Consider the following 14,331-nt stretch of genomic DNA (forward strand, 5'->3'; position numbering starts at 1 on the left):
GTCATGATAGACAGTCTATTAAAATGCACAGGAATGAAAGACAGGAAGACAGATTATCCTCTAGTAAGCTGGGGCACAGCCCTCCCAAGCTGAGCTAAAGGTGAATGCGGGGGTGTGTGGAGGAAACCACGGCGTGCAAGACGTGCAGCTCCAGGAGGCCCCTGTGCAAGAAGCTCAGGCCGGGTGGGAAGGCCCCGCCAGGACGGCACGGCAGAGGCACAGCCAGCCCCAGGCGAGCTTGGCGCAGAGCGCGAGGATGAGCGGGCCGCTCAGAACAGCGCTCCTGCCCATGCCCTACGCACTAACTCAGGCCCCTGCGGACGCCAGCTGAGCCAGCTGAGGCCCAGGCTCCCGGGGGGCGCCCCTGGTTGGGGAGGAGCCCCCCTGCCACCTCCTTTCTAGGGCAGCCAACAGGGGTGTCCTAGAGAGAACACCCGGGGAGGGCCCACCTGCAAACCCCAGCTCCCTCGAGACCCCTCTCTAATTACTACTGCAACTCCAGGTGAATACGAAAAGCTAAGCAAGTTTGAAATTACCCTACCTTGTTGTTCTTAACTTAGTCTGTTCGAATTCCTTCTGGATGACCTAAAAAGCATAAGAAACAATCTACTTAAACAAATTATAAAGTAACATTTCATAAAACCACACACTTGATTATCCAGGATTATTTTTTTCTTAATTCGAAGTCCAGAGCTGCCTGTTGGCTGGCAGGTGGGGAATGTTCTTTTTTTAATTAGAGAAGTTGTAGGTTTACAGAAAAATCATGTGAAAATTACAGTGTTCCCGTGTGCTCTTTCCATTGTTGACACTTTGCATTAGTGTGGAACATTTTTATTCTTGTCCACTAAACTTTTAAAAGACATAACACATACTCAGGGAGTACAGAAACCAGAATAAAGCTGACGAATTTTCAAAGTGAACAGGCTCCTGCAGCCGGCACACAGGCCAAGAAACCCGACAGCGCCTCTGCTCTGGGGAATGCCTTTAGAGGTGGAAGGTTAAAAAAGGAAATGACCAAACTACACCTAAAGGCCCGACTTCTGAATAGTCTGAGTGAAGACTGCAGGGTGACAACACTGCACGGGGAAGGGTGGCCTCTGCTGGGAGCACGCCTGCCAGCTCTGCAGGGTCCCAAGGGGAACGCTGCGACCGTGGGAGGAGACGGAGTCCCGCATTCGCCTCTGCTAACCTCCTGCCGAGTGCTCCGAGCACCCCTTCAGTTCACGCTCCAGAGCTGAGGGGCCTGATTCTGACACTGCCAAGGACACAGCACTGGGGGCACATCTAACCCCAGTCCCACCAGGCACAACTCTCCAAGACGCCAGGCTCTGCAAAGCGCTGGAGAGCCAAGGAGCCTCAACCCACGCCGCCCACGCCTCACGGCTCGGGGCCCACAGGTGGGGGAAAAAGCCTCCCAGCCCGGCCGCCGCCACTGGCTTCACCAACCTCCAATCCAGCAGCCAGCGCTGCCTGCAGAAGAGCCCACCTTTATTTCCCTAAGAGCCACGCCCTCTGGAACCTGGTTGGTCCACCTCCGGGCGTGTGTCCCTGGGCGTCAGAGGTCTCTACTAAGCCCCGTTTCCCTGGGCTCCTCTCCTGGGTTAAGCCTGGGCCGGCTGCCAGGGTCCTGGGCTGGTGGCCAGAGACCACTGCCCAGCAGGGCAGCCCTCGCAGCCCCCCGCCACCCCGGTCGGCCTCCCCCCGTGCCTGCCTGAGCAGCACACCACAGGTCATCGCCCAGGCCCTGCTCCGGGCCCCCGCTTGAACGCCGACCCCTAAGCTGGCCTCCCTGCGATTCCTGCTGCCCTTTCCCTGCCCCTCCCACAAAGACCGCCTGCTGGGGGCAATGTCAGGCCGTCACCACGTTCCCGAACCCTTCTGGTACAGCGACTGTCCACGGGGGCACCAACCTGCTGCAGCTGGGCCACACACGCCCAGTGGCCGGGAAGGAGCTCGGCCATAAAGTGACAGACAAGGAAAATGGGATACTTCAAAACAGACAATGCCCAACACCCTAAAAAAACCCACTCTAGGAAGAAGGTGAAAAATCCTAAAGCACTACCTAAAATTGGTTTTCCCTTTATTTAAAAGACAACAGGGAAGCGGATGTGGCTCAAGCGATTGAGCTCCCGCCTACCACATGGGAGGTCCATGGTTCCACTCCTGGTGCCTCCTAAAGAAGACAGCGAGGGAAACGGACTTTGGCCCAGTGGTTAGGGCGTCCATCTACCACATGGGAGGCCTGCGGTTCAAGCCCCGGGCCTCCTTGACCTGTGTGGAGCTGGCCCATGCGCAGTGCTGATGCGCGCAAGGAGTGCCGTGCTACACAGGGGTGTCCCCTGCGTAGGGGAGCCCCACGCGCAAGGAGTGCACCTGTAAGGAGAGCCGCCCAGCGCGAAGGAGAGAGCAGCCTGCCGAGGAATGGCGCCGCCCACACTTCCCGTGCCGCTGAAGACAACAGAAGCGGACAAAGAAACAAGACGCAGCAAAAAGACACAGAAGACAGACAACCGGGGGAGGGGAGGGGAATTAAATAAATAAAAATAAAATCTTAAAAAAAAAAAAAAGAAGACAGCGAGCTGGCACAATGGGCAGGTGCAGCAAGCTGACACAATAAGATAATGCAACAAGAGGCACAAGAAGAAAAACATAATGAGAGACACGACAGAAGCAGGAAGCAGAGGTTCCTGGTTCCTCCTAAAGAAGACAGTGAACTGGGGCAATGGGCAGGCATGGCAAGCTGATGCGACAAGAGACACAGGAGGAAAAACATAATGAGAGATACAACAAAGCAGGGAATGGAGGTGGCTCAAGCAATTAGCTCCCTCACACGTCAGAGGTCCCAGGTTCCTGGTGCCTCCTAACAAAACAAGGAAGACTGACAGACACCGCAACTGTGAACAATGAGGGGGTAGGGAGAAATAAATATTGGAAAAAAAAAAAAAAAAAACCTCCTTGTGGGGGCCTGCAAATATAAGGTCAAGAAAGAGTACCTCAGATTTTTCTGTCAGTTTTCCAAGAATATCTTCCAATTTCGAGATTCGTGATTCATGTTCTTGATGGGACATCATAAAGTCAGTCTTAAAAAGAAAAGCAAATGAACAAATGGTATAAAAGTTAGGCAACAAACAAACAAAACCCTTGCAAGTTAGAACAAGTAGTTCTGCACAGAACATGGGAAGCTGGAGGCTGCTGGCCAGGTCGCCGTTGCCGTCAACTCACCTTCAACACCTGAGACTTTAAACCTGAGGCAAGTCACACACAGCTTTTCTAGTCACACAGATCATTAACGGAGAACTGTAATTACCTGAAAGTCCTCCCTACTTTTGGAAAAAGCACACTGCTACTTATTCAACAAATACTCATTAAGCACCCCCTGTACATAATGATTTAACATAAAATAACCACGGGTAAAGCTATACTGTACATTTACTTTCCCCTCAGTTATTTCACAGTCATTTGACATATATGACCTATATACGACATATAAATTAGGAATAAATCAATTGGACTATTTACCCAGCAAACTTGATAATATCATTCAGAACAGAATTTTCATCAAGGGATTAAAGTAATTTATAAGTAATTGACTAGACAAGTTACTTTTCTGGTTGGATGAGATGAGAGAAGTACTCAATGAAAGCATCACATAAGGAAAGGACAAAGTGTTTTTTCCCCCAATCAATTTCTGCAGGAGTTCTTAAAAGATAAAAGCACAGAAAGATTATCAGAAACATTCCTTAGGCAGGTAAAGAAAAGTCACCGCCAATTACACAGTCCAAGGGCAACAACAAGCAGAAAACACAATGGCCAAGGCAGGCGCTGTGCACCAGCAGCTCAGGTCCAGTCAGGAACAAAACAGTCTGACATAACTCATACCCCATCCCATTTTAAAACACAATAAAATGGTTTCTAAAAGAACACGTGGGGAAAAAAGATTACGGAGAAGACAAACTGAGCCAGGGATGAGGGCCAAGAGCAAAGAGGCGCTGGAGCGTGAGCGAGGGGAAGACAGCACAGACACAGCTGTGGGCGCCTTCTACCAAAAGAGGGCACGTCCATGGGCACACAGCCCAGGGGACCTGCTCAGCCCACGGGACCTGCGCAGCCCAGGGGAGCCGCTCAGCCCAGGGGACCTGCGCAGCCCAGGGGACCCGCTCAGCCCACGGGACCCGCGCAGCCCAGGGGACCCGCTCAGCCCAGGGGACCTGCGCAGCCCACGGGACCCGCTCAGCCCAGGGGACCCGCTCAGCCCAGGGGACCCGCGCGGCCCACGGGACCCGCGCGGCCCAGGGGACCCGCGCGGCCCAGGGGACCCGCTCGGCCCACGGGACCCGCGCAGCCCACGGGACCCGCGCAGCCCAGGGGACCCGCGCGGCCCAGGGGACCCGCGCGGCCCACGGGACCCGCTCAGCCCAGGGGACCCGCTCAGCCCAGGGGACCCGCTCAGCCCAGGGGACCCGCTCGGCCCAGGGGACCCGCTCGGCCCAGGGGACCCGCGCGGCCCACGGGACCCGCGCGGCCCACGGGACCCGCGCGGCCCACGGGACCCGCGCGGCCCAGGGGACCCGCGCGGCCCAGGGGACCCGCGCGGCCCAGGGGACCCGCGCGGCCCAGGGGACCCGCGCGGCCCAGGGGACCCGCTCGGCCCAGGGGACCCGCTCGGCCCACGGGACCCGCGCGGCCCAGGGGACCCGCTCGGCCCAGGGGACCCGCTCGGCCCAGGGGACCCGCTCGGCCCAGGGGACCCGCGCGGCCCAGGGGACCCGCGCGGCCCAGGGGACCCGCTCGGCCCAGGGGACCCGCGCGGCCCAGGGGACCCGCGCGGCCCAGGGGACCCGCGCGGCCCAGGGGACCCGCTCGGCCCAGGGGACCCGCTCGGCCCACGGGACCCGCTCGGCCCAGGGGACCCGCTCGGCCCACGGGACCCGCTCGGCCCAGGGGACCCGCTCGGCCCACGGGACCCGCTCAGCCCAGGGGACCCGCTCAGCCCAGGGGACCCGCTCAGCCCAGGGGACCCGCTCAGCCCACGGGACCCGCTCAGCCCAGGGGACCCGCGCAGCCCAGGGGACCCGCGCAGCCCAGGGGACCCGCGCAGCCCACACTCATGTCTGAGCGTTTGACTGGAGCTTGCAGATGGATCTCATTTTAATTTACATTTAAATCACCACGTGACAGTGGCACAGGGGAAGATGCGCTGGCCAGATGCCAGGTAATGAGGACACTGGACACAAGCACATGGCTGCCTCCAACGGGCTCTGGGGATCCTGTTATGCTTTCAGGTTACCATCATGAGTGTACCTGTGCACAGGTAAACGTTGGAAGGCTGTGTGAGAAGAACGGGCTGCCTCTGTACTGAAATCCACATTTTCTTCTTAAACTTATTATTTTGAAAGAATTTCAAACATTCATGACAGCTGTTAAGAATAAACAAAAGCCACATGGGGACCTCTAACACAGCCTCTCCCAGATACCTAGATCCACCAATTTTAACATTTTGCCACATTTCTTATATCAATCAATCCATCTATCTGGAATCTAATTTTTAAATGTGCCCAGGCTGCTGAGAATTTAGTTTATAGCACACTAGATAAATTGATTTGTGTTATTTTTAAAACAACAGTTTTCTTTACAAGGGAGGGCAAATAACCTGAACTAGTTATAGTTAGCTCAGGATTTTTGAAAAGGACTTGTTTCAGCTCTCCCACTGTTTTGCCACATGGGCAAAGAAACAGGAAAGTCAGATTTATCCTTTTATTTCCCCTTTCCATTCACAAAGCTGTTAAAAAGCCAATAGAAAGAGAATGATCGTAACAAACCATATGAACTGGTTCTTACGAAACCATCTCTACTTCATGGCTGAGAAACCAAGCAACTGTCACAGAAAGAAAACATATCACTCATTACTTTACATGCCAGAAAGCAAAAGTTATGCCACTGTTCCCCAGCTGATGAAGTGCTTCCCAAGGCTGAGAACCTAACAGTGCACAAAAGCCCTCGCCGGCCCAAGCTGCACGGCTCCAGGCACCAGGCGCGCCACGCCCCTGAGGAGTGCCCCCTGAAGCCTATTAACTCTTGCTTCAGACGCGGTCTGCACCAGCACAAGGACCCCACTTCTCAGGGCCCAAGAAGCAGGACACCTGACAAGAAGGGACATGCACTGCCAGAGGAGCCCACCGAGCCCTCAGGGTCCTTCGAGCAGGCACCCGCTCCAAGGCAGGGCCGGCAGGGAAGGCAGGGCCTCTCTGTCCCTCAGAAGCCCCAGGTGCCGGCAGCACAGGACATCGGAGCAACAGCTGATGTGCATAATGTCACTTTTTCTTCCATTCGGTAAATACTGATTTTGGTACCTAACAGGGGTGAGTGGGTCGGGAATTAAACAATAACTGTCAAGAGTGGTGAATGCTGTTCTGATTTTAGAGGAATTAGGAAGTATAAGATGGTGGGACACAGAACTGGAGCAAGGCAACGCTGCAGGGGCAGGTGACGTTCCACCTGGGGCCAAAGGGCAGGGCGGGGAGAACCAGAACCAGGACCACCGGGAGAACCAGTGCGGCGGGCTGGAGGAGGGGATGGTTCCAGGCCCAGGGCTAGGAAGGTCCCGGGAGGTGCAACGGGGCCCCTTCAAAGGCTCACCAGCCTGGAGTCTCCAAGGTGCCCTCCCGCTCCAGGGGCAGAGGTCTGGAGGGAAGAACCCAACCCCCAGGGAAGCCGCTGAGATGCTGGTGATGGGGACAGAAGGGTCAAGGTCACGGCCTATGGCCCTCAGCTAGCAAGAGCTGGCTCTGCGCACGTGTGAGAACTCCAGGGAGACCCACACCAGGGAGACAAGGACTCGTGGCATACTTGAAGGTTTCAATCTAAAATAGTTAAGTTAAATCACTGTAGAACTTAAGAAACAAACATCAGTTTTGAGGGAAAAAGCTAACAATTTTTTCTTCAAAAATACCAAATAAATGAGACATTTATGTATGGGCATGCAGCTCCACAGGGAACCTTGAGGTAGTTTCAGACCACGTATTTGAACTTGTCAAATCAATGCTGACAGTGCCATAAAAGGGCAGACAGAGCTCTTGTTGAATTATGTTCAGAGCATTTACAAAAATTAAAATACAGGCCAGACCCAACTCAGAGAACAGGGTGTAAGCAGATACCGTGATCTTGTGAGCGTTCCACAGCCCTCTCCATTCCCAGCTGCCACCCCTTCCCTACTGCCGCAGCATACCTCAGACCCCTCCCGGTGCCCACCAGGCACCCCAGTCCCCGAATCCCACCTGCCATGCCCCCCCCGCCCACCCTGCTCCCAGCAAGGGAGACCCGAGAGCCTGCCCTCCACACGGTCGCGCGCTCCCGCTGGGCCCTGAGGACACCTGAGGTCACCTTGGCGCCCAGCAGCCCGCTGGCATCCATCTCCTGGAGACGCTGCCCCACCGCACGGTCCACCAATGACTGCACCCCCTTGCTCTCGCCGTCCATTTGGTCGACTCGTGCTTGCAGGCGCTGGAGGGAGGCTGCCAGGTCTCTGAACTTCTCATCGTGGCTGTGACACCTTCCAGACAAAGAGGCCACCTGCCTTTCCACCTCACTCATTCGACGCCAGGGGGGAGCCTCACCGTCACCCTGAGATGGTGAGAAGCCCCAGGGCGGGGCCAGGGGGAGTTAAACCAGCAGTCAGATAGGCTCAAGCACAGTAAGACCTCAACGACAGTGACACAAACTCCCGAAAGGAAAACATGCACTGTTCCCTGTTAGTCACCACCCTGACTGGTGCTTTTTATTCAATTTGTTGCACTTTCTATATTTTCCAAAGTAATGAATACTATCATAGCTTTTTTGAAAAGTGAAAAATAACTGAATGAGATTACCTTAAATATGCATTATTTGAATCACTATGGAATCTTTAAGGGGCTATAAGACTTGCTGATTTAAAGTATTTAAAATATTTTTCAGACCAGGGACCCCCACTAAACTATCCACCAGTAGTATGTAAATTTACTAGGAAGACAAAACCTCGGCAGCGCCTATAAGAGAGTTTTTCCTGGTTACCTCCAGAGGCTGGTCCAGGTGGGAAGTGCCAGGCCGGGGGGCGTCCCTGAGGCCCGCCGCCCTCTGTGTCCTGAACGTGTCTGTCCAGTTTAACACCGGCAAGAAGGAGAGGGAGCCGCCCTGGCCCCACCACGACAGGCCTGCACCTACGGAAGAGAAAGGACGACTCTACAGGCATGCCCACGCTTTTTCTCAGAAAATGTACCTGAAGGCTCCAATTATTTTCATGGATACATGTATCACATAAAGCAATTCAGGATATTTTTACTTACCTAGTAAAAGTAATAGCGCAATGAGCAAGAATAAAAACTTGCAAATATTTCGAAGGCACCTAGGAATAAAAATGAAAACATTTAACTTGGGGAAAGTAAAAGGGAGGGTTCACTGTTCTGTATGCCCCCCTCCCATTTCAAAAAGGGCATCCGCAACATGAGAGCTGCAGTCAGCCCTGTCCCTACCTACAGGAGTACCTTCCTATAGGCGCGGGGCGCCGGCCGCCCCTAAGTGCGCGCCGTGTGCTACCAAAGAGCCCCCGGAGGCAGCTGAACAGCCCCTCCTGGTCATCTCTGCCCCACAGAGGTAGCCTGGTGCCTTGGAAATGACCTTGGAGGCCTAACCACACCCCTTTCCCGCTGTGTAACCTGAAACAGGTCGCTTACTCTGCACATTTCTGTCTTTAAGAATGAAAACTAGTTAAGAATATGACAGCACTTTGTAACATACAAAGGGGTATTCAAATATAAGATTACTATCAAACTACAAAACAGCACGAAACTATAACTACATCGTAAACCAGTAAATTGAGTGGCATCCTACAACCAGCACACAATTCCTCACTGCACAAAGAAGACATGACACATTGGTCTTTACCTTGTAAGAAGGAACACATTCAGCCAGGAAATCAAAGCAGCCAGCTGGTACCATCCAGTCCCCAGCCACCAAAACACTGCAGAGACTGCCTTCCCTAGAAGAGAAAGTACCAAACATTCTAAGGAAATGCTCTTGGGAAAGCTGAACTTCTAAAATGGGCCATTTCTGGGAAGGCCAAGACAGAAGGACAAGGAAATTCACTAAGACGTTTTAAAAGTGTATTAAGATGAAGTTAGGGGAATGCTCTCTACAGATGTTAATTAGTCCTCACCTCAGGAACACAAGCCGCAAAGCAAAAGAAAAAGTGAAAAACATGTAGAACAAGATATAAAAGAGGAAATGCCAAATCCATGCATTCTCAATTACATTAAAATCAAGCAGCTAGACTTACGCAAAGCCAAGGACTACACGAGAGAAACAAAGCCTGCCCATGCAACCACAGACAGAGCATGTTAGCATCTCTGGGTAACAAGGAACATCTGAGACAGGTCACAAAGGCCCAGCGCGTGTGGACCTAGAGTGGAATGCTGGCTTGGTTAGTGAGCTGTGCGTCAGAATGTGACTGCCCAGAGCCCCGGAGAGCGCCGACACGGGGAGCCAATAACCACCTGGAGCAGCCACGGCCCAGGAGAGCCACGACAACACCGATGCGGACACACGCCGTCCTGCAGCGCCAGTCCTTGGCAGTGTCTGCATCAAAAAGCAACCTGTAGTAGACAGGATGTGTACAAGAGGGGCACACTCAGAAAACAGGTCCTCCCCACTCACAGCACAAGAAACTCCTACTGCTATCAAATTTACCAAAGTTCACTCATGTTAGTCAGTCAGTCTCTTTTCCTCAAGGAAGAGGAAAAAAAAACTATTACAAGAAAGATGCTCACTGATATCAGCATGATAGTTTTCATTCACATCTGCTTGCAGTACGTAAAACATAAAATGCAGATATCCCTTTGTAAAATACAAGAAGAGGAAGGGCTGGTTGGAAGCTACCCTACAAATATTGGCAGTTGGTACTAGCAGAATTTATACTGGAAAGATGATGCAACATTTTAAAGTAAATTAAAGTCCCGTAGTACCAGCAGTTAACACCCTGAGATAATTTTCACAGAAAGACCAAAACGTAAATTATTTTGAAATGATAAATGGTATACCACTTGATGGCAGAGTAAGACACAATAAACAATTTATATCAAGCATCACACATTATTTAAGGTAGAAAACTGCCTATGAAGTCAATTTTGTTTCATTTTTGAAGAGTAACTGCTGAAAGCTATATACTCATATTAATTCAACATTTGTGTGTTGGCCTTAAAACTATGAAAAAAGTTCCAATATGGCTAATGGAGAAATACAGTTCAAGAAGATTTTTAAATCAATTGTTTTATATTCAAACAGTTAAGGGACACTTACTTTATTTTTTTTAGGTGGTACCTGAGATTGAACCCAGGACCTGTACATGGGAGGCAGGCACTCAGCCACTGAGCTACATCGGCTCTGCTTCCAAGGGATACTTTTATTTTTGAAGCTCAGCTTAAACCAAGGAAGATGTCTATAAAAAAAGACACCCCCTTTACCAAGAAATTTGCAGGTATAAACTAGAAAACATCTACTTTTTAAAATATAAAGCCCTATCTTCTGAACTCTCAGGACACAGACAGTAACCACTAACGCGACAATGCTCCAGGCCGCGCACACGGCAGTGCTCAGGAGCAGCACCCCAGAGGACGGTGCACGGCCTCGGCTGCACGCGGTGCCCCAGGGGACGGTGCGGCCTCGGCGCCATGTCTGCCTTAGGTTCAAGGCTGGAGACTGAACCTGTAGCCTCGTACGTGGGAAGCCAACACTCAACCACTGAGCCATACTGGCTCCTGTCTTTCTAACTTTTCATGTCATGTCGTAAAGCTGCTTTTCATACATTTAATTTGTACTACATAAATTTACAAAGATGCTTTTAAGAGTATTTTAAACAAGTGTTAATATTGTTCCTGTCAGTTTCTAATGAGCAGGACTTTAGAAGCTTGAATTCCAAATAAAAACTAAAACAAGGAGGAATAAGCATTTGTGAAATAATACGATAAAAAACAAAACAAAAAAAGTGCAACCTGCATAAGAAAAGATGTGCCAAATGGTCCTTGCAACCCTTTTTGACCTTGAAGACTGCAAGTGGGTGGCTGTATGTGATTCAAGCAGTTTCTTCCCTTTACCGTCATCACCTGTTGGTTGTGGTAACAAGCAGTTAATTTGACAAACAGGAAAACCTTGTCAATTTGAACTATGCACAATAAGAGCAGTATGGAAAAAAATGATACAATCATGCAAAATACAAAGCCAATGCCATCTGGTTGCTATTAGCTGCTCTTCTGTAGGGTCTCTGCAGCACATCTTGATTACTGAGGCCCATGGTACTCAAGCAGGTTAGCCACTAAGCTATAATTCACCGGCAGAGCAAAAGCCATACTCACAACGCGGCTCCCCGCTCACAAGGAGGTGGCCGTCCTCTCCGAGGGTCTCTCCCAGATTCCTTCTCCCACAGTGCATGGAATGAGCTGCAATGCACGCAAAAGAGGCTGAGAAGTGCGCCCATGCTGCGCTCGCCTGCTTCTGGACACCAGAAGTGCACTGCAGGAGCACAGGCCAGCACGCCCCTCCCGGCCACAGGCCTTTGGCGCTGCAACACCGTTTTAAAGCCCACCTGGCCTACACAGTACACAGACCGGCCTTTTAGAAACTTTTGAACTATGATTCTAAATACCATTCAAGTAAACTGTTTTTGCTTTAAAAATAAGCATCAAAAGTTGAGTATATATTAACCTTTAGTTTTAAAAAATGACTTAAAAATGTTTAAACATTGACCAACTTTCAGAAAACTGAACCACATACAGAACACGTTAAAACCGTCATAAGCTCCCTTAATAAAAAGATCCAAAGCCACCGCCAGCCAGGACAGCCAGCTGAAAGAGGGCAAGAGGAAGCGCGCGCCACGCGAGAAATACCAATGCTTTCTCCGCCCTGAAAGCGTTGTTGGGTGGAAAAGGAGGGAAAAAAATATTTAAATACCTTTTGATTCATAGCTTTTTGACTTATAGCTCTTTGATTCACAATCTTTTGATTCATAACTTTTCAATTTATTTTCTGATTCATAACTGAGCTTCATTAAAACCACTTGGACAAGTTGAACTAAGAATGATGAAAACGATGACGACGTGCACTTGGCCAGCCACAAAATCCTATTCACGTAGAAAGATGCACCGCCTATTGGAGAACCGTGGATACATGTTATTTCTTCCCACAAAGCCAACATTATTTCCCCTGAAAATTCAGATAGCCGAATTATTAATATCAGACAAACTTGAAGCAACATGGAAAAGGGCAGAGGGACGATGCCTCGGCCCTGCCAGAAGGATGACCAGCAGGCAGGAGAGCCCGTCCCTGCGGAAATGCTGATGGTTAGAACAGCTCCACGGAGGCCGCAGCACCAAGGACCGCTCAGGGCAATCTTCTCCAAGACATCAGATCAGAGGTAATTCACTCTAACAGCTACAACACCTAGGACCACCAAGAGCCACTCCTTCCGTGAACTTCGCCCAGCACCCTGCCCGCCCAGCCTGGAGACAGACCCAGCCTCTGCTACCGCGCTCGTGGCAGGGGGAAACGGGAACAATCTAAATGTCCCTTTAGCGGGCAACTGCACAGGCAGCCCTGGGCTTTTAAACAGTGCCCGCAGCTTCAGAAGATACAAGATAGTTTTCCTGTTAACCTAAATGTGTAGGGTAATATTATACAAGTCACAGTTGCTAGGGAAAAATAAATTTTTCTGTGGTCCCGGGGCTGGGGATTGGACCTGGAACCTCGTAGTAGGAAGCCAGTGCTCAACTGCTGAGCCACATCGGCTCCCTGACCTGGTTGTATCATTTACTCGTTTTTTTTGTGGTTAGGAGGCACCAAAACCCAGAACCTCCCATGTGGGAAGCAGGTGCTCAGCCAGGTGGCTGAGCCACACTTGCTCCCCAGCACATTACTTTTACTCCTAGTTTATCATCCCAGAGAAAGATGTGGACATGAAATCATATATGCAAGGAAAGACACCGAAAAAAAGTTCTTAACAGCATGCCAATGCGAAAAGCCTGGAGGTTCTTCAAAAAACCAATTAAATAAAGTGAAACAACCACAAATATAATACCAGAAGCCACATAAATGTTAACAACGTTTAAGTAAAGATGAAAGCAGAACTGCACACTCCCACGGGTGCGGGGAGGCAGAAGACTTCGGCGGCGGCTGCCCGGCGCTGCACACTGCGACGGCTGGGCTCACCTCCCGAGTGTGACTCAGCTCCAGGAGGAACGCAGGGCGCCCGGCACCCGCTGCCAGCAGGGGCCTCTAGAAGGGACACTGGAAGGCGGGCAGAGAGCAGACACAGGCTTTATTCCCTGGACCGTTGAAAGACGTTTACCACGAGGAGGATCCAGGAAGGAAAGGAGTGTCGGGGGTGAGGGAGTCAGTCAGGCGCGGCCGCACCACAGCTCGGGTGGCAGGGCCTGCCACCGGCCGCACAGCCAGGCAAGGGCAGACCCAGGCACCGCGCGTGCTTGTCTTGGTGACTGTAATGTCCTTCCTGGTGCATCTCTGTAATTTTCAAATGTTCTTTAACAAACGTATTTTACTCTTTTATTAGAAAAATAATATTTTTGTTCCAAATAATAAATTAGTGTTGGTTCTTCAAATCACTGTTTTAGTCTGAAATAGTAAGGGAGGTCATAAGAATCAAATGCCAGAGCAAATAAAGACGTGACAGGTTTCTCCTCAGAGGCGAGTGAGCACAGGCGCGTGTGAGGGAGTCAGGGCACCCACCCACATTGCCAAGCTGAGAGCAGCAAGCGAGCAACGTGCCTTCACCAGGTAGGTACCAGGAAGGAGTGCGAGGACTTCTACGGACACTCGCTCATTTGGGAGCACCGTTATTAGGCCAAGTTACTGTTGCTCTCACACTAAGAAAAAGGCACGTCAACCCAGCTAGAGCTTCCAGCGAAGCCGCGACAGCCGGACAGTCCCCGGAGGGCCAACCTCAGCGGAGGCCAGGGCCCGACCCCCGGGGCTTCCTTCCAAGTCCCCCACTTCCCGGCAAGCGTCATAAACAAGCTAAGCCTCGGAGTGCTCTTCTGCAAACCGGGGACAAAAGCAGGCGCTCAGGGCCGCTGGGTGGCTGAGCGGGAGCATCAGCACAGGGCAGGGCTCAGCGACGCGGCATCGATACCCACGAAGGTGCAAGACGCAATCCAGAAAACAATAAAGGACCTTCACGTAACATTTTTTTCTACCAACTCTCTCTCCTCTGTTTTGCTTTTCTACTTTTTAACTTAATAGTTAAGAATGTCAATAACACAGCAGCAAATTCAGAAGCTTTAAGCTCCAAGGATA

At 51.4% G+C, this 14,331-nt stretch overlaps 1 protein-coding gene across 14 annotated transcripts in view; it reads right to left on the reverse strand.

The window, feature by feature from the left end:
• SUN1 (Sad1 and UNC84 domain containing 1) overlaps positions 1-14,331 on the reverse strand; it is a 55,135-nt gene that overhangs the window by 15,032 nt on the left and 25,772 nt on the right. For 3 of the 14 annotated variants that reach the window (XM_004451637.3, XM_004451635.3, XM_012522606.3), the window contains 10 exons: positions 11,974-12,168; positions 11,379-11,462; positions 11,019-11,129; positions 9,525-9,623; positions 8,917-9,010; positions 8,319-8,377; positions 8,047-8,192; positions 7,381-7,620; positions 2,994-3,080; positions 542-585 (listed from right to left, as the gene is read on the reverse strand). In XM_004451637.3, the coding sequence (XP_004451694.1) occupies positions 542-585; positions 2,994-3,080; positions 7,381-7,620; positions 8,047-8,192; positions 8,319-8,377; positions 8,917-9,010; positions 9,525-9,623; positions 11,019-11,129; positions 11,379-11,462; positions 11,974-12,168 (1,159 nt within the window). The remainder of the gene's footprint in view (positions 1-541; positions 586-2,993; positions 3,081-7,380; positions 7,621-8,046; positions 8,193-8,318; positions 8,378-8,916; positions 9,011-9,524; positions 9,624-11,018; positions 11,130-11,378; positions 11,463-11,973; positions 12,169-14,331) is intronic. The other 11 variants (XM_058285663.1, XM_004451638.3, XM_058285664.1 and 8 more) reach the window with 6 other exon arrangements.

This window comes from Dasypus novemcinctus, chromosome 23, assembly GCF_030445035.2.
Source record: "Dasypus novemcinctus isolate mDasNov1 chromosome 23, mDasNov1.1.hap2, whole genome shotgun sequence".
NCBI lineage: Eukaryota > Metazoa > Chordata > Mammalia > Cingulata > Dasypodidae > Dasypus > Dasypus novemcinctus.